The sequence below is a fragment of the Pleurodeles waltl genome, chromosome 6, assembly GCF_031143425.1.
Source record: "Pleurodeles waltl isolate 20211129_DDA chromosome 6, aPleWal1.hap1.20221129, whole genome shotgun sequence".
NCBI classification, from domain to species: domain Eukaryota; kingdom Metazoa; phylum Chordata; class Amphibia; order Caudata; family Salamandridae; genus Pleurodeles; species Pleurodeles waltl.
In genome coordinates, this window is record NC_090445.1 from 44,447,102 (window position 1) to 44,467,773 (window position 20,672).

General features: G+C 46.8%; 1 protein-coding gene across 1 annotated transcript in view; it reads left to right on the forward strand.

The window, feature by feature from the left end:
- Positions 1–20,672, forward strand: part of LOC138299144 (complement factor B-like) — a 212,219-nt gene that overhangs the window by 93,686 nt on the left and 97,861 nt on the right. Inside the window, exons 8-9 of the mRNA XM_069237203.1 lie at positions 11,649–11,780; positions 12,123–12,212. Coding sequence (XP_069093304.1) covers positions 11,649–11,780; positions 12,123–12,212 — 222 coding nt within the window. The remainder of the gene's footprint in view (positions 1–11,648; positions 11,781–12,122; positions 12,213–20,672) is intronic.

Consider the following 20,672-nt stretch of genomic DNA (forward strand, 5'->3'; position numbering starts at 1 on the left):
GTCCCAAAAAGGGAAGGATGGTGAGTGGGCACCAGTGGCGTATGCCAGTAGAGCGTTGACCATGACTGAACAAAGATACTCCCACATTGAAAAAGAGGCCTTAGCAGTAAATTGAGGATGCCACCACTATCACTTATACCTCTATGGTCATCCATTCCTTGTCTACACTGATCATAAACCCCTCATACCATTGTTCAACAAGACAGCATCTCAGCCGCCCCCAAGAATAGAGAAATGGATCTTACAACTACAAGGATATCAATTCTCGGTGGTATATCGGCTGGGCACCCAGAACCCAGCTGATTACTTATCACGCCATGCCAGACCTGCATCAGAAAAGGAAAAGGGCGAAGCAGAGGACATTGAGGAGTATGTGCGGTTAGTGGTGGAAAGGTCGAAGCCACTGCCCATGTCGCTGAGAGAAATTCAGGAAGCGACCCAAAGGGATGAAGTTTTACAGTTAGCCATGTCATGTGTTCAGGATGGGAAGTGGCATCGGTTGAAACAAAATCTGGCATGAGAACCGAGGATGCAAGTGTTGCACTACAGGCATTATTCTGCGTTTGATATGAGCTAGCTGTGTCTTCAGAAGACTGTCTTTTGCAAGGCAGTCGTCTTGTCATCCCAGACATCTTACAACAACGCACGATTGATCTAGCTCATGCTGCCCATCAAGGCATGGTGAAAACCAAAGCCAGGCTGCGAAGTAAAGTGTGGTTTCCAAATATGGACTCCAGAGTGGAACAGACAATACAGAGGTGTCATGTTTGCCAAATGGTGGGGCCTGTGGATCCTCCATCCCCCATAATCACAGAACCAATTCCATCCACCCCTTGGCAAAGGGCAAGCGCAGATTTAGGCAGTCTGCCAGATGGTCGACACATGACGGTGGTCATTGACGATTTTTCAAAGTATCCGGAGATCGAGCTGTTAGAATCCACCACCACGGAAAAGGTGATACCGTGCCTGAAGAAAATAATGGCCACCCATGGAATCATGCAAGAATTGAGGACAGATAATGGTCCCCCGTTTTCAAGCCACGATTTTTCCCAATATCTGGCCTCCCACTCCATTCATCACTGCAAGATCACTCCTCGATGGCCTCAAGCCAATGGGGAAGCAGAGAGATTCATGCAAACCCTCAACAAAGTGATACGAATTGCAGTAGCACAAGGAGGGAACCTAGACTGCGATCTTAGAATTTCTGAGAGATTATCGTTTGACACCACACAGCACTACTGGAATGTCACCCAGCTCAATTTGTATGAGAAGGGATGTGAGAGATACCATACCTCAAATCAGTGTTCCCACAAAGGTCCATGATCAAGTGGAAATGAAGTTACGAAACAGACAAGCTAAGAATGACAGGATGTCAAAGAAAAGACGAGCTTGTGTGAAAGACATGCAAGTGGGAGATCGGGTGCTAATAAAGAATCGATATCCCGGAGGAAAATTCAAGACTCCATTCGAGCCCCATCCATGGGCAGTGGTGAGAATAAAGGGGACTCTACTGACTGTCAAGAGAAACGAGGAGACCGTTACACTGAACATCTCTTGGTTCAAGCAGTATCACTGTGATGAGAAGGCACCCGAAGAAAAGAGTTTAACTGAGAACATCAAGGAAGAGCCGGAGGAAATTTTGATACCCGACTTGCACGGAGAAGTCTGTCCCCCTGTGGGTACTCAATGCAGCTCAGAGGCTCGCAAGGTAGCGGAAGCAGCCGGAGCTGGTGAGGTGAACCAAGAGGCCGGCGTGAGAGAGTCCGACAAGCTACCTGAAACTGTGGTGCCTGATGTCACCCTGAAAAGAGGTGGGGACAGATATAATTTGCGATCTCGCATCACCACACCTATGAGACTCAAAGACTACGTATGTTCGTAGCTGAACTGCATTTGTAGGTGAATTGCCTGTTTGTCTCACAAATTACAGTTTTTCGTTTCTACATGATAGGTTACTAGGTGGTCGAAAATCAAACATTGCTGTTTATGAGTGATCTTCATGTCTTTAGGTATAGCGTTTGTTTGTTTTATTCATTTTTAAGTTGAGGAGGAATGTTATGTTTGGCACTGGATCATACCAGTAGCTCGGGGGTAATGACAAACACCGCTATGAATAGAATAGCGGTAACCCTGTGTATTACAAGCGAGGTGGTAGAGTCCTGAGTCAGGACTCGGGGGAAATAAAGTTGCCGGTTGGCTTGGCGCCAACAGGCATTGAGTGCATCCAAGACGTGTGGACATGTTTCATTTCTTTCGCTGATCCTTTTGGCCCTACACCTCTCCACGAGGTGAATGTGCACGCGTTGTGGTGCACAACACTATCTTCCTGACTGTACCAGGGCGAGGTTAGCAGCCTTGGCCACGCGCTGATCGGGCCGGTGGCTGTGGACGGCGGACACCTGAGAGCGCAAGTGGAGTGCCTGGTCCTAGGACCACTGCGGGGACCGGATGACATCAGCTTCATCGGTGCAGGCTCGTGTGCAGCTTTAGATGCTGCGGCACCGAGTTTGTGCTTGGGGCAGTGACAGAGCCGTACACCCTTGGAAGAGCGCTCAGTGAGAGAAGAGAGGGCCTGTCCCTGTGGAGCCTTGGGAGGTGATCTATGGTGTCGCGGTTCGGCAAGTGCGGTGCGCTGACAGCGCCTTATTAACTCACACGGACACATATATTATTTGTCTCTCTTCATGGCTCGGCTGATGCAGGTCCTTGGTCACCTGCATAGGCATCATTGACCCCGCCCTGCCGGCCACCTAAACTTTTATTAGCTGTCATACACGTGACCATGGGGTCATAACACTGTACTACAACACAGAGGGGGTCATTCCGACCCTGGCGGTCATGGACCGCCAGGGCCGGGGACCGCGGATGCACCGCCAACAGGCTGGCGGTGCATCCAGGCCAATTCTGACCGCGGCGGTAAAGCCGCGGTCAGAAAAGGGAATCCGGCAGTTTCCCGCCGGTTTTCCCCTGGCCTGAGGAATCCTCCATGGCGGCGCTGCAGGCAGCGCCGCCATGGGGATTCCGACCCCCTTACCGCCAGCCTGGTTCTGGCGGTTTTGACCGCCAGAACCTGGCTGGCGGTAACGGGTGTCGTGGGGCCCCTGGGGGCCCCTGCAGTGCCCATGCCAATGGCATGGGCACTGCAGGGGCCCCCTAACAGGGCCCCACCAAGATTTTCAGTGTCTGGATAGCAGACACTGAAAATCGCGACGGGTGCAACTGCATCCGTCGCACCCTTTCCACTCCGCCGGCTCCATTCGGAGCCGGCATCCTCGTGGAAGGGGGTTTCCCGCTGGGCGGGCGGGCGGCCTTCTGGCAGTCGCCCGCCTGCCGAGCGGGAAACTCAGAATTACCGCGGCGGTCTTTTGACCGCGCAGCGGTATTCTGACGGCGGGACTTTGGCGGGCGGCCTCCGCCGCCCGCCAAAGTCAGAATGACCCCCAGAGTCTAACAGGCTCCGCTAATGTTTTATATAATGACATGGTAGTGCTGTGCTGTCTCATGCGGGCCCTGGGCGTGGGCCAGATGGGCGAGGAGAATAAGTGAGCCTGCAACAGAGTCGCTGTGGCCCCTGTGGTACTGAAAGTGCTATGGTCTGTTCGTGGCAAATGTTGACTTTCTTCACTTGGCCTGGCAAGGTTAACTGTCCATAGTACACAATGAGGGGCACTCTACAGAATATTGACTCCTCATCCATCAGTTTCTTGAGCTGACGGCGCTGCTGGTAGTATCTCTTGCTGCGGCCTAGGGGTAGCTATTCACAATGGGTAAAACAGAAAGAACGCAACCCAAGCTACAGTTTGAGCTGTGCAAAACCACCAAGCCTCATGATGAAGGTGCAGCAACACATAAGGCTAGTCAGGATGAAGTGGGACCGGAGATGGGTAGCAAGCTCTGGCAGATTCTGACCACTATGCAGCACAGTCTCACTAAAATAGATGGTAAGATTGATGTGCTGTCCTACTGGATGGATCAGATGTCGGAATGCCTGGACAAGCATGCAGAACGTCTTGACATGGCCGAGAGGTGAGTTTTGAAGGTAGAGAACAAACAAGTTACTTCCTCTACATCTCAGAAGCAGATAGAGAAGGTGATCTCTTCCTTAAAGGCTAAAGCGGAGGGATTGGAAGCCTGCCCATCTCAAAGCAGTCTTAGGATAGTGGGACTGGCTGAATCCACAAACATTAGCAACATGGAGAGGTGTGTGGAAAAACTACTCATTGACCTTTTGGGGCGTGAGACATTCTCTGACATGTTTGTGGTGGAGTGTGCCCACCATTACCTTGCACCTAGTCTGGTGCCGGGGGCGAGAGCTCGCCTGATCATTGCAAGGCTATTGAACTACAGAGACTGCAATGCAGTACTCCACCAGATCCAGGAGCTCCAGGTACTCTGCCATGATGGTGCTGAACTTTCCATTTTTCCAGATTTCACGCAGCAGGTTCAGGAGGTGCGGAGGCATTTTATCCCCACTAAGCGCAAGCTACAGGAACTGAATCTGGAGTATATTATGCTTTATCCTGCTCATCTACAGGTGTCTATGAGTAGACCGACCAAGATCTTCTGAGACCCTAAACAGTTGCAGCAGTTCCTCAAGCAGCCATCATAAGATGCGGAGGGTGAGCCGGTGGTATCTAAGGACCTAGAGGATCAGGGCTAGTACGCTTAATGCCCTCAGTTTTGGATATGTTTGATTGCTCTTTGATTAAGTGATACTTGATTGAGTTGTTAGTCCCTCACGTGCCTTGGGAATGAAGATAAGAGCTTGTTTGTGGTTCAAGGTGCTAGAGATGGTGGCTATGGAGTGTGACTGCAGATATTCTGTTGTGGTTTCCCTTGTGTTTGCCTGGCTGTTAATCCTCGCAGTTTGGTTGTGTGACTTGCTTCTTAGATGGGCGATGAGTGTGGCTGTCGTTTGTCGGATATGTATCGTGCAGGTGAATGGGTGGTGGCAGCTGACGTTTCCGGTGATTGGTTATTGGGTTGGCTGTTTTTAGCACATACTATGCCTGATTACAGTCCCCTGTGCTTTAGAGTAACAGAGGAGCTCAGCAGGGCATTATCTGTCCCCATGTGTGCTCCACACTGTTCTGATTGGGGTTCTGTTGAGTGTTCCACACTGGTCACGGTGGGAAACTCATCGCTGTATGCACTGGTGAGTGGTGACTGTGGTGTGCGGCTTGCAATATCGATGGTTTATGATGTTTGTGAAGCATGGCAATGGCTAATGGTGTGTCTGGGGACAGCACAGATGCTAGGAGTCTGTTGTTGCTGAAATTCCTCACATGGAATTTGTTAGCGCGTCTGACCTTAATAAGTAAATTTACAAGGGGACGCGAATAGGTCGATGAACCTTTAGACTCGCAATTAAGATGTTCTCACCATAGCTCCAGTACATAATCAATAACCAATACACAATAATCAATAATCATCAATAATCAATAACAGTAATAATCAATGGAGTCAATAATTGTCACACCCCATAACCTTTCAGTCATGAATAACCACACCTTTAGTAAAAGTTAGAATATTTATTTCCCTATTTAACAATGCTAAGGTCATGTAGATTAATCTCAATATCAAATGAAACACATACAGGAATAATACTGGCTGTCCAAAGTCGCGGAAGAAACGTAACCTATTCAAAGCTTGAACTACAACACATTCTAACGTTATGATGCAAATTAATAACAAAGTCAACTGCGTCAAAGTAATCACATACATTAAGTTTAGCAGAGAAATTCATCAAGCATTAATCCCTATTAGCATGATTTCATTAATGAGGATCCTTAACTAGCACCAGATTAGCAGCAGCATGTTGGGCTTCATGCAAAACAATTTAGTGACACAACTTTGGAAAAATATCTAACTATGGCTTTATCAAACAATTCAGTTGGTACCTAGAAAGAAAAAGCAAATATGTATATTAAGCAACAGTCTAGCTCTTAATACCTATCCTCAATGTGGATCAGCAAGCAGTCAGTCTTCGTCCTCAGGACATCAGTCGATCAGCAAGGAAATCAGGATTCAGCATCAAAGTTCAGAAAACGCAAAGGGGATCATTACGACCCTGGAGGTTGACGGAGAAGTGGCGGTTTTACCGCCAACAGGCTGGCAGAAAAAATATTGGAATTATGACCATGGCGGTTACCGGCATGGTCATCCGCCACTTCTCCGATCAGACCGCCATGGCGGAGACGACCGCTGGGCTGGAGACTTGGGTCTCCAGCCCGGCGGCCATCACAAGACCACCGGTGGTATCATGACCCAGCTTACCGCCATGGATTTCTTGGGATTTGGAACCGCCATGAAATCCATGGCGGTAAGTACTATCAGTGCCAGGAAATTCCTTCCATGGCACTGATAGGGGTCGACGCCACCCCCCACCCCCTCCCCAGAGTCCGTCCCCAACACGCCCCCACCCCCCTGCCCCCCCCACAAAGGTGGCAGGACCCCCCTCCCCACCCCTACACTGACATCACAACACAGACACACACCCGACACGCATGCAGACACCACCAACACACATTCCCGCACACACACGAACAAACATGCCAACAGACACGCACACCCTCATTCAGACATACACGCACACATTTCCATTCACACTACACCCCCGCATGCATACACGCACTCACACACCCCCTCTACATACCCACACGCACACCCCCATGCACCCACACAACACCCCCAGACCCCCCTCCCCTAACGGACGATCAACTTACCTTGTCCGTTGATCTTCCGGGAGGGGACGGGATCCATGGGGGCTGCTCCGCCGCCAGCACACCGTCAACAGAACACCGCCACGCCGAATCACAGAACGTGATTCGGTGGGCGGTGTTCTGTTGACGTGGCGGTGGAGGTGGAGCAACCTCCACTTCCTCGCCGCCCACCAGTATGGCTGCTGGCGGCTCTCCGTCCGGGAAAGGATGGAGGCTGCCAGCAGTCATAATACGCCGAGCAGAAAACCGCCACCACTGGTGGTCTTCAGCACGGCGGTCCCTCGGCGGTCTTGAGAAAAGACCGCTGAGGTCGAAATGACCCCCAAAGTCTTTAAGCATTAAAGATTAAGTACGTCTCTTGTCAAGATGCACAAGAAATATTGACTTTTCTTCCAGCAAGAAAACGGGCAATGAATCTCTCTTCTCTCAGTGTAGCGTCGTTAAATCAAAACTAGCAAAACTATTCACCAAATCCCTATTGGTCAGTTAATCGCATGTTCACACTTTGTCCAATAAAACAAAAACTTCAAATCTATGAATTCTACTATTACTCCGTTCACATGTCGTTGATTGATTGTCTTTCAATGTCCTCATCATCCGGCTTGTAGGGTAACAATATTGTTGCAGCTTCCTCTCCAGTCAGTGTCTCCATTGTTCTTCTCCTGAGAAAGTCAGTCTCACACGCATTACGCATAAAATGTTGCATTAATAAAAACAGAATCTTCTAGCAATCGATTCTCATGAGAAAGCTTCAGCTATGAGCACATTTAAACAATGCAAAAAGGAAAATCACAGTTTAACTCTCTAGGATACCCATTTATTTAACATTAAGAAATACAGCTTTGACATGAGGCCTGGCAAACTAGGCCAAGACACTCGCTAAGTTAAGGCCTATAATTAATAAAACTAGAGCATAATGCATAACATTTAATTTGACATATTACTACGTTAGTGAAACATATATTCAACATTTCACAGTATTAGTTCTCTAGTAAGTACGTTTTGGAACCTTGGCGGCCACTATTCGTAATCACATTTTCAAATGTGTGCATTAATTTTCTACGTTATTATATTTTCTACAAAAATCACTTATTCAGAATACATGAATACTCATTAATAATTTTTATTAATTCACCTGCGCTAGCAAATGTCAGGGCCAAATTATTGCAGGAAGGTGCGCAAGGTAGTGGCATACTTACAGCGCCATGGCATAGATGTGGCCAAACCTCAAGAAACACATCTGGCCCCCGGCAGAGGGCTACTTACACAGCAATGCATGAAGGGCACCTGTTATGCCGCAGGCTCCACTGCTCAGGCCCAGGGCGTATTAATCTGGGTCTGGCGCGACTCTGCTCGATATGTGGTAGTGTGCTGTCACAAGGATAATCTAGTTGTGTTACTGGTGGGGGTGTATGGTCCGAACTATGATGACACACAGTCAGTTTTATCTTGCTGTGGCCTTCAATGATATCGCTGAACAGTGTGGTCTGTTGGATATTTGATGACATACGTCCCCCATGGGTGAGGAATACACTTATTACTCTGCGGTGCACTATACCCACACCGGTATTGGCTGCTGTCCCAGAGTCTAGAGCTTCAAGTCCGGCGATGCAAGTACCTGCCATGTACCTATTCAGACCACTCTCCGATGTTGCTGGTCCTTAAGATGGTCAGTCCTCGGCCTCCTGCATTCTCCTGATCTGTAGAAGTATGCTACTGCGAGGGTATGTGACGAGGGTGAATGCCCTGGTGCCATGTTGGCAGCGCTAGTGCACCTGTGACTCAAGGACAGCACGGTGTTGGCAATTAAATATGAGGAAGCTGCCCCCCATCTACTCCACAGAGCAAGTATTGGATTGTTTTCTGGTACAGATGGGCTCACAGTGGCCTTCTATAAGGCCAACCAGGCTAAACTTGCTTATTTTATTTGGAGAAATGGGGAGGGAGTGGTCTATGACCCCTACGATGGGCGAGGCATTGTTGCTTTCTCTGTTGAAACCGGGTAAGCTGGCTGACTGTTGTTCGTCCTACAGACCTCTGTCACTGTTAATACTGACACAAAAATATTCGCAAAAATCTTGGCTAATTGCTTGGCGCCTTTGCTCTCAGGCATTGTGGGACCACAGCAGGCTGTTTTTATACTGGGACGCCAAACAATCTTAGGACCCTCCTCAACGCAATCTACCGTATCAATCAAAATGTATGCACCACCGCTGTGCTTTTGGATGCTGAAAAAAGCATTTGATTCAGTGGAATGGTGGTTCATGCTCTCTGTGTTGCGGTGCGTTGGGGTGGGAGATGTTTTCCTGCAATTGGCTCAGGTGCTCTATACTAGGCCGACTGCCCGCGTCAAGGTCAACGGCTTGATTTTGGGTCCCATAGCTATCACAAAGGGTACCAGGCAGGGCTGCCTCTTGTCCCCACTATTGCATGCCTTGGTGGCTGAGCGGTTTGCTTGCACACTGTACTAATATCATGCACACAGGAGAATTCACTTTCCGCATTACAACTTAATGGTGTCTGCCTACACAGACGATACCCTACTTTATGTCTGGAACCCAGGTCATAATCTGACCCGAGTTCTTTGAGAGGTTGTACTGTTTGGTGGGCACTCTGGGCTCTTCATTAACTGGGATAAGTCCCTTATATTCTCCGTTACTGTGGCCACGACACTGGTACAGATGGAGTATCTACCACAATGGACAACATATTCGGTGCAGTACTTGGGCATACAGGTCCATAAGGACCTGGCAGTGGTATTGCTGGACAGCTATGGCAGGGCGGTGCAGCGACTCACTGAGGCAGTGGAGCACAGGAATTGTTTGCCCTATCGCTGTGTGGCTGCATCGCTATCATGAAGATGTTCGTGTTCTCCTGTTTCTTCTTATTTGCAAACATCTCAATAATTTTGACCAGCAGTGTATTCCGTACCTTGCGTGCTTTGATGGGGCGCTTGGCCTGGGCCCGGTAAGCAGCCATGTGTGTACTGGGACACGCTTACTCTTCCTTGGGCAGCGGGTGGGCTGAGTGCTTCAGACCTAGAGGCATACTGTGGAGCAGCACAATGTATGTTTGCCCACTAATGCCTGCACGGTCCGGGTGGACTGCCTCACCTATGGCTAGAGCGTGTTGCAGCTCTCTCTCTCACTTTGCATGCGGTGCAAGGCCAGGGTTTGCGATGTGTGGGTGACTTTTTTTCACAGAGAAGATACTCCACATTTGGGAGCAGGTATGTGCACAGGGTGACACGCCTACTGTACTGGCTCAGTTTCACTATTACAGGGCGTGGCACAAGATGCGGGAATTACTGGGAGAAGCTTTGACGGAGTCTCCGGAGGTGCCCGCTTTCTGCAGAGAACAACACCCCAGCGCATTATTGCAAAACTGTCTGCTTGCATGCAGGAGGCACGGCGACTGGGGGTTGGTAAGGCCCGACTGGAATGGCAGGAGGATTTGGAACTTTTTATCAGTGACAAACAATGGACCGATTGCTGCTCGGTTGTCCGTTCTGCCTCTCTAAACAAGCACCACCGGTCGATCCACGTCAAATATATTGATTCCGTGTATTAGACTGCGGCACAACTGTTTTCTTAGGACTTACGGGGTAGATCTTGCTGTCCTCGTTGTTGGGTTGATGGAGCTGGGTTTGCTCACGTGGCTTGGTTCTGCCCTGGGATACGGTGCTTCTGAGCTGCGGTATCGGGGGAGCTACGAGAGATTACTGGTGAGGCCATTGCTTCGTCTCCTTTGCTGATGCTGCTGGGCTATGATAGACACGTCCCGAAGACCTTTAGACTCTTGGGGCCTGATTTATACTTTTTTAGCGCCGCATTTGCGTAATTTTTTACGCAAAAGCGGTGCAAACGTACAAAATATCATTATAATTATTGCGAAAATTTACGCAAATGCGGCACTAAAAAAGTTTAAATCTGGCCCTAAGTTGCTCTTGGATTGCTGCTTGCTAGGTACATAATAGCAATGCGCTGGGTCCACTCCTGACTCTAGGGGAATGGCATGCAGACATTGCGTATAGCAACACTCAGTCTGACGCTTATCATGACCTGATAACAATCCACATCTTCCTGAAGGATATTTGGCGGGCCCTACCAAGCCTTTCTGCGGTGTACGGAACAGGCTGAGGATGCCAATGTGGGGGTGGCCGATGCTAAAACACTTGACGTGGGCTTGCTCCTCTTGATGTGTGCACTTTGGGTGGGTGGCCTTGTGAGTGCTGTGCTGCGTGGTGTGGCCTGGTAGGCCGGTGGGAGCCAATGGATGGTCCACGGTGCAATGATGACTGTGGAGCAGTGGTGATTGTGGAGGGGATAGCTGCTTGGCTATTAGGGCTGGAAGGTGCAGGCGCTGTGGAGACCACGTTCGCACAGCTGTTACTGCTGGTTGTGTATTGCACCATGTGTCCTTAACAGCTCCCTGACTGTCTACTCTGTTACCCGGCTGCTGGTGACAACAACCCTTGCAAAGTATGTAACTCGTCATTGATTATTGTGCCATTGTATATTGTACAGTTGTAAAAATGAAAATGAATTAAACAAAGGCGGGGAGTGGCATGTCTGATAATTATCTATCTCACCACTAGATATTAGAGGGTCTTAATTTTTGGGAATAGTAGAGCTAACAGTCCTTATCATTTCTCCCATTCTGACTTGTTTTCTGTTGGAGGGAGCTTATGGATCAATATCTCATCGATAGCAGGTTCCTGGAATATCTAATTAAAACAGCCATTTGTATGTAATGGATGGGCTTATTTATAGTGGTCATCAAGTGAATGATGTCACAATAGGTTTTACAACCCAAACAGACAATCTCAAGCAAAGGGATATTGAAGAACCATTAGAGGTTAAGCTGTTTTCTTTTCACTGGACCCCCTTTGAAGTGCACTCCTGAGTCTGTCTCTCTATTCCACAGAACACGAAGGCAAGTCAGGCACAAACACCCGCCTCGCTATCGAAGCTGTTTACAACATGATGAGTCTACACTTACAGCGCAACGCCGACAAGTTCAAGGATATCCGGCATGTGATCATCCTCATGACCGACGGTAGGTCCCACCTACTAAAAGATCTTACTAGCTGCACATCCCTACCTAGAAAGCCTGAAAGGTAAGGATGGCGCGAGAGGTGGTTAATCGCTTTCTGGACAAAAGAGAAGCAGACGAGGAGGAAGTCTGAGGTTATAGACCGCCAGTATGCCACTGGTAGCAGAGACTGTGTTTGGGTTCTGTCTTTGCTTCATCTTAACATGGTAGACCCTATGCAAGGGCTGGGCTTACCCTCCTTAGGCACAAAACTGCAGCAGGATTTTTTTGTTAATATTATTGTTCCTATTGACTTTATGTCACAATGTTAGTGCTTCTATTACATAAGTATTTTCCTCTTTTTAGGAAAATCCAACATGGGAGGAGACCCCAAAATTTCCATGTTGAGTATCCGCGACTTTTTGAAAATCAGTGAGGGGAGAGAAGACTATCTGGGTAAGAAAGCAGGATCAGGGCCAAGAGGAGTCCATGTCATCTGCTCCTCTGATGTGCAAGTGGCATCATCTTCTGTGATGTACTTGGTCATCACTCCTCTTGGCTTCCTTGAGATACATTCTACATTGTGTGCCAAAGACAACACCTATTTATACAAGGATACACTAGATTCTAGAAAATGAAAGGGCTCCAATGTGATCAGGAGGTGATCTTGTCTCTGTTTTTCAATGTGAAGTATGTTCGGAAGATTCAGAAAGATATAATTTCAAGTGATCACTCATGGCCCTCTTTAGTCTTCCACCGGTAGTATTTCTAGCACTGAAGAGCTCTCAGTGTTACACAGTCAGTGTATCTGACACTGAAGTGATCTCACTATTAAACCAGCAATCTATCTAATACTGGAGCATATCTAACAATGAAGATCTCACTGTCACATAGTATATTTAGCACTGGGTCATTCACTGTTACACCCCCAGTACAGCTAATATTGGAGCTATTTCTAGTATTACACAGTTAGCATATCTTACACTAAAACTCTGTCTCTGTTACAGTCACTATACTTAACACAGGAGGCCTCTCATTGTTACACAGTACATGAAAGAGTGGCATGCCCACATGGTGCACAGTTACTATATCTGACATTGGCGCGCCCTCCCTGTGGCACAGTCAGTATATCAAACACTGGTGTACTCTCACTGTTACACAATCAGTATATCCAGCGTTGAAGCATGATCACTCTTATACAGACAGTAAATCTAACACTGGAGCTCGCTCTCTAACACTGGAGCTCTCTCACTGTTACACAATCAGTATATCTAACACTGGAGCACTCTCACTGTTACACAATCAGTATATCTAACACTGGAGCGCTATCACTGTTACACAATCAGTATATCTAACTCTGGAGCTCTCTCACTGTTACACAATCAGTATTTCCAGCGTTGAAGCATGATCACTCTTATACAGACAGTCTATCTAACACTGGAGCGCTCTCTCTGTTACACAATCAGTATATCTAACACTGGAGCGCTCTCACTGTTACACAATCAGTATATCTAACACTGGAGCTCTCTCACTGTTACACAATCAGTATATCTAACACTGGAGCGCTCTCATTGTTACACAATCAGTATATCTAACACTGGAGCTCTCTCACTGTTACACAATCAGTATATCTAACACTGGAGCGCTCTCACTGTTACACAATCAGTATTTGCAGCGTTGAAGCATGATCACTCTTATACAGACAGTATATCTAACACTGGAGCTCCCTCACTGTTACACAATCAGTATATCTAACACTGGAGCTCTCTCACTGTTACACAATCAGTATATCTAACACTGGAGCTCTCTCACTATTACACAATTAGTATATTTAACACTGGAGCGCTCTCACTGTTACACAATCAGTATATCTAACACTGGAGCTCTCTTACTGTTACATAATCAGTATATCTAACACTGGAGCTCTCTCACTGTTACACAATCAGTATATCTAACACTGGAGCTCTCTCACTGTTACAAAATCGGTATATCCAGCGTTGAAGCATGATCACTCTTATACAGACAGTATATATAACACTGGTCTGCTTTCACTGCATCTAACACTGAAACGTTCTCATTATTACACAGCCGTATTTTTAATACTGTAGCAGTCGTTATGCAGCCAGTATAACTAACACCGGAGCTCTCTCACTGTTACCCAATTGGTTATCAGACAGTAGGGTGCTTTCACTGTTACACAACCAGTATATCTAACACTGGAGCACACTGTGTAACACAACCAGTATATCTAACACTGGAGCACCCTGTGTAACACAATCAGTATATCTAACACTGGAGCACACTGTGTAACACAATCAGTATATCTAACACTGGAGTACGCGGTGTAACACAATCAGTATATCTAACACTGGAGCACACTGTGTAACACAATCAGTATTACTAACACTGGAGCACGCGGTGTAACACAATCAGTAGATCTAACACTGGAGCACGCGGTGTAACACAATCAGTATATCTAACACAGGAGCACACAGTGTAACACCATCAGTATATCTAACACTGAAGCACGCCGTGTAACACAATCAGTATATCTAACACTGGAGCACGCCGTGTAACACCATCAGTATATCTAACACTGGAGCACACTGTGTAACACAATCAGTATATCTAACACTGGAGCACACAGTGTAACACCATCAGTATATCTAACACTGAAGCACGCCGTGTAACACAATCAGTATATTTAACACTGGAGCACGCCGTGTAACACAATCAGTATATCTAACACTGGAGCACACTGTGTAACACAATCAGTATATCTAACACTGGAGCATGCCGTGTAACACAATCAGTATATCTAACACTGGAGCACGCCGTGTAACACAATCAGTATATCTAACACTGGAGCAGGCCGTGTAACACAATCAGTATATCTAACACTGGAGCACGCCGTGTAACACAATCAATATATCTAACACTGTAACAGAATCAGTATATCTAACACTGGAGCACACTGTGTAACACAATCAGTATATCTAACACTGGAGCACACTGTGTATCACAATCAGTATATCTAACACTGGAGCTCTCACTCTGTTAAACAGGCAGTATGTCTAACACAGGACTGCTGTCACTCTTACACAGTCTGTTTATCTGCTACTGGAGCTCTTTCACTGTTACTCAGCCAGTATATATAACATTGAAGCGCTCTCACTGTTACTCAGCCAGTATATATAACATTGCATTGCTTTCACTGTACACAATGCATCTAACACTGGAGCGCTCTCGCTGTTACTCAGCTAGTATATATAACATTGAAGTGCTCTCACTGTTACTCAGTTAGTATATCTAACACTGGAGCGCTCTCACTGTTACTCAGTTAGTATAGATAACAGTGAAGCGCTCTCACTGTTACTCAGTATATCTAACACTGGAGCGCTCTCACTGTTACTCAGCCAGTATACATAACATTGCATTGCTTTCACTGTACACAATGCATCTAACACTGGCACGCTCTCACTGTTACTCAGCCATTATATATACATTGAAGCACTCCCACTGTTACTCAGTATATATAACACTGGAGCGCTCTCACTGTTATTCAGCCAGCATATATACCATTGAAGCGCACTCACTGTTACTCAGCCAGTATATATAACACTGGAGCGCTCTCATTGTTACTCAGTTAGTATATAGAACACTGGAGCGCTCTCACTGTTACTCAGCCAGTATATATAACATTGAAGCGCTCTCACTGTTTCTCAGCCAGTATATATAACATTGAAGCACTCTCACTGTTACTCAGTTAGTATATATAACACTGGAGCGCTCTCACTGTTACTCAGCCAGTATATATAACATTGCATTGCGTTCACTGTACACAATGCATCTAACAGTAGACCGCTCTCTCTGTTACTCAGCTAGTACATCTAACACTGTAGCGCTCTCACTGTTACTCAGTTCGTATATATAACATTGAAGCGCTCTCACTGTTAGTTAGTATCTCTAACACTGGAGTGCTCTCACTGTTACTCAGCCTGTATATATAACATTGAAGCACTCTCACTGTTACTCAGCCAGTATATATAACATTGAAACACTTGCACTGTTACTCAGTTAGTATATCTAACACTGGAGCGCTCTCACTGTTACTCAGCCAGTATATATAACATTGCATTGCTTTCACTGTACACAGTGCATCTAACACTGGAGCGCTCTCACTGTTACTCAGCCAGTATATATAACATTGAAGCGCTCTCACTGTTACTCGGCCAGTATATATAACATTGCATTGCTTTCACTGTACACAATGCATCTAATACTGGAGCGCTCTCACTGTTACTCAGCCAGTATACATAACATTGAAGCGCTCTCACTGTTACTCAGTTAGTATATATATAAAACTGGAAAGCTCTCACTGTTACTCAGTTAGTATATCTAACACTGGAGCGCTCTCACTCTTACTCAGCAAGTATATATAAAATTGCATTGCTTTCACTGTACACAATGCATCTAACACTGGAGCGCTTTCACTGTTACTCAGGCAGTATATATAACATTTCATTGCTTTCAATGTACACAATGCATCTAACACTGGAGCGCTCTCGCTGTTACTCAGCCAGTATATATAAAATTGTAGCATTTTCACTGTTACACCAGTATATATAACACTCATTGTTGCACACAATGAGTGTATATAACATGCTCATTGTTACTTAGCTGTATATGTGACACTGGAGCTCTCTCACTCTTTATGTAAGGATACAATAGAACATCTTTATTATTACAATGAATATTGTTGAAAAGGTAACACAACACGTCAGAAAGCCTAAAGGCCAAGCTAGCATTTAATGCAAAATAACAAGCTGTATAGAATAAGACATAAGACAATTTGGGGGTCATTACAACCCTGGCGGTCTTTGACCGCCAGGGCTGTTTTGACGGAAGCACCGCCAACAGGCTGGCGGTGCTTCCTGGGGAATTACGACGCACCGCCGGGACCGGCGGTTTCCCGCCACTTTAGTCCCGGCAGTTTAAATCCCCCAGGGCAGCGCTGCCCAGGGGATTAGGAGTCCCCCTCCTGCCAGCCTTTTCATGGCAGTTCGAACCGCCATGAAAAGGCTGGTGGAAAGGGGAGTCGCAGGGCCCCTGGGAGACCCTGCACTGCCCATGCCACTGGCATGGGCAGTGCAGGGGCCCCCTGCCACGGCCCCATGGAGCTTTTCACAGTATGCTATGCAGACAGTGAAAAGCGTGACGGGTGCAACTGCACCCGTCGCACAGCCGCAACACCGCCGGCTCCATTTGGAGCCGGCTCCCGTGTTGCGGCCGAGATCCCCGCTGGGCTGGCGAGCGGAAACCAGGTTTCCACCCGCCGGCCCAGCGGGGATCTCATAATAGACCCTGCGGGTGTGCGGCCGCTTTGGCCTCAGCCGCCCGCCAAGGTTGTAATGAGGGCCTTTATCATTTCAACTGACCAGAGTTCCGGTTAGAAAACAGTCAGGTGGAGCACAGAGCTAAAGATGCGTAGAGGTTTAGACCAGTATATATGTGCTTTATCTCAATGCAAGTCATTGGAGCGCAGTCACATGAAAGGAACTTGTTACTCTCAGAAAAAATCGATCAAACGAGCTTGAGTCGGGATCTACCCCCCAAGGGAGCTTTGTCCGCCCTGAAGGAGAAGATATCTTTCATACATACAACACTAGGCTCCTTATTCTCCAAAATCAAACATCCACTTGCCAGGTTTGAAAGCATGGCTGCACTTCTAGAATGTGTAAATCTAAACGCTGAGCCTTCTAGCTTCCGGGTTTACTAGAGCCATGGAAATTAGCAAGAACATTCAATGCATCAGGAAGCTTCAAACTACTATAAAACAACATCCATAAAATATAAAATCTTGGTACATTCTTGGTTATGTGTATGGTTTTGAACACTATATTACATAGGAGTATATAAACATGATACAGACAGGATTTACATTTTCACAGTTCTAAGAAAACAAACCGTATAATGCAGAAAGCCCAGTGACCTCTATTTCCATATACCATAAACCTTTTCATTAGTGTACCTGGTTTTCCCTCTCTGCTTGCATACTGACCTGCTCTCCCTGTTCTGCTTCCTCACATTCATGTTTGAAACTGGCAGGACTAACAACCATGTTACTAGGTTACTGTATGTTTTCCAACCTTACAAGTTCCCTGAATGTGTTCCATTTTATTTTTCTACTTTTGTTGACATCTAATTGTGCCATGTCAGCTGTATGATGGTGAATAGTGCCCCTCAATACACAGTATTCAATGACCGACAATGGTGGTAGAGAATATATAGTTGAGGAGCAAAGCTCTTTCTACCTGGGCAACTGTGCAGAGGCTGGCTGCGGCACTGCCCCCTTCAACAGTGTGTCCAGTCCCATGGGCTGGTTCCTTGCCTTCAGTTTGCTTAGAGTAGTTACCTGGATGTATATCTATGTCTGCTTCACTAGTGTTTAGTAGGGTCCTACCTGTGTTTCAGGAAATGTTCATATTAGACATCACTTCCGAACATACATCTTTCCTGCCACCCTCCCAAAACCTGTTTATCTGGTAGGCCGGGGATATATTCAGGTAATTTTCTTTGTCTAGTATAGTTTTCCCATCCCCTGAGCAAAATCACCCTCTTCCCATTTCTTTGTGATATTGAACTCCCTGGGCAACAGGAGCTTAGACTGGGCTGAATTTGAGCCCAATACACATCACACCTTGCCCAGTGAGAACTGCTCTGACTCGACATTCTGGGCTTAGAAATCCATGAACTCTGGCCAGGAACAAAGACCAGAGGCTGCGGTAGGTTTTGAGGAACATATGAAACATTGCATCTTAGCAGGTCACACCTTGCTACTAGAAGGATAAAAGGACTGGAAACCTTAGGCAGTAATTGGTTCGCCGTTTGTCATCTGTAATGCAGACCTGTACACCAATGTCGGAAAGAAGACATCAGACTTAGGGCCCTATTGCGAGTTTGGCGGACGGGAACACCTGTCTGCCAAACTTCTGATGGGGTGGTCGCCGCCATGCTGGCGACCCCCCTGCCGGCCCCATTAAGACTTTGCAGCTGGGCTGACCGGCAGACACCAACGTTTCCGCTGGTCAGTCCAGCGGGAAAGTGGCGACAGATTTGTCGCCGGCTCATAATTGAGCTGCACACAGATGGCACCAGCAGCCTCTAAATGCACACTGTCGGCACAGCAGACAGTGCGTTCCCCGCACCTGCTCTCCACCAGCCTTTTCATGGCGGTGGTACCGGCATGAAAAGGCTGTCGGAGAACAAGGTTGTAATCAGCAGGGCGGCACTATGTTCGGCGCCGCCCTGGCTGATTGCAACCTGCACCCGCTGTCAGGATTTAAGATCCTGGTGAGGACAGCGGTAGATTGACGGGTCTGCCCTCCAACCTCGTAATGTGGTGGTCAGACCACCGAAACTGCGGCGGTCCGACCGTCACTGCGGCATTGGCGGTCCTCAGACAGCCAATGACGTAATCTGGCCCTTAATGTAGAATCTCTGCTCGAGTGAAAGGAATCATGTAGAGTCAGCTTGTTGCGTGAGTTTGGGGTGAAAAAATGGGGGCCTCTCTGCCTGACAATTTGCTGGACTGCACCTGCATCCTCATCCCAAAGAAGACCTGCTGAAAGCCTAGCTTACTGGAAGACTTCTATGTAGAGAGCTCCATAGACTAACCTACAGCCTTTAACATGGATCCTTTACTCAGCCCGCCTTCATCAACACATTCCTTTTCTACAGGTAAGTACCACACAGGTATTTCTTTACTACACAATATTTACTACACAGTAAGTATTTTTTTAATAACACATTTCATTTTTTTATCTTATATAAAAATAGTGGTTTAGGTGTGGGTAGAGGTAAAGGGAGGTAAGGGTGATTTTAGAGTTTAGGGGTGGGTAGAGGCGGAGAGAGGTAAGGTTGATTTTAGGGTTAAAGGGTGTGTGGAGGTGAAAGGATGTAAGGGTAATTTTAGGATTTAGAGGTGGTGGGGGTAAGGAGAAACTAAAGGTAATTTTAGGGGTTTGGAGTGGGGAGAGAAAAAGGGAGGTAAGGGTGATTTATGGTTAGGTGGTGCATATATACATGTGCATACACACACTCATACATATATATTTTTGTAAATATGTGTGTGTGTTTTCACCCCTTACGTCACTTTATCTCTGCCCACTCCAAACCCTAAAATCATACTTACCATGTACATATACCTACACATAATATAAATGTGTGGCATGCACTGTAAAGACATACATCTGCCCAAGAGCAGTGAGGTCTCACCAGTCCTGATACTGAGGCACAAACTAGAATCAAGTACAGCATCTTCTTCACAGAGAAGATACTGTATTACCATCAGTCATTTAGAAGGAGTCCTTCCTTTATCTGGCATAAATTTCTTTGGGAGTTGCAGAGGCAAGGAGACAACTTGTGTGAAAGCTGAAATGGAGACCTTGAAAGCTGTTGCTAAATGGAAGAAACAAAGGAAACACTCCTACCGACCTTAGGATCAGTGTTCCTACTCACAGAGTGTTCAAACCGCTTAGTGGAACCACGGTCACCAAAAACAGCAGTACAGTCCTTTCTACCAGCAAAGATGCCAACAAAAAGCTAGAAGCGGTCATCAATAGACCACAGCAGGAAAACCACCTGCAGGCATAAAACAATGAGCCTCTATTTCCCCCACTTCAGTTTCCCATTATGGTGGGTGGAAGCATTTCCAACTACCCGGAAGAGTGGAGTTCTATCATAAAAGATTCAGGTGCTGAATATTGTTCAGAATGGCTACTTTCTAAGATTCTCCCATCCTCCACCAGCTTGACAATTCAAAGAAAGTCATCCACACTACTTCTGGAAATGTGCTTCTTCCAAAGCACGCTGTGGAGGCTCTACCGTTTTCCTGATAATGAATGGTAATTCGTT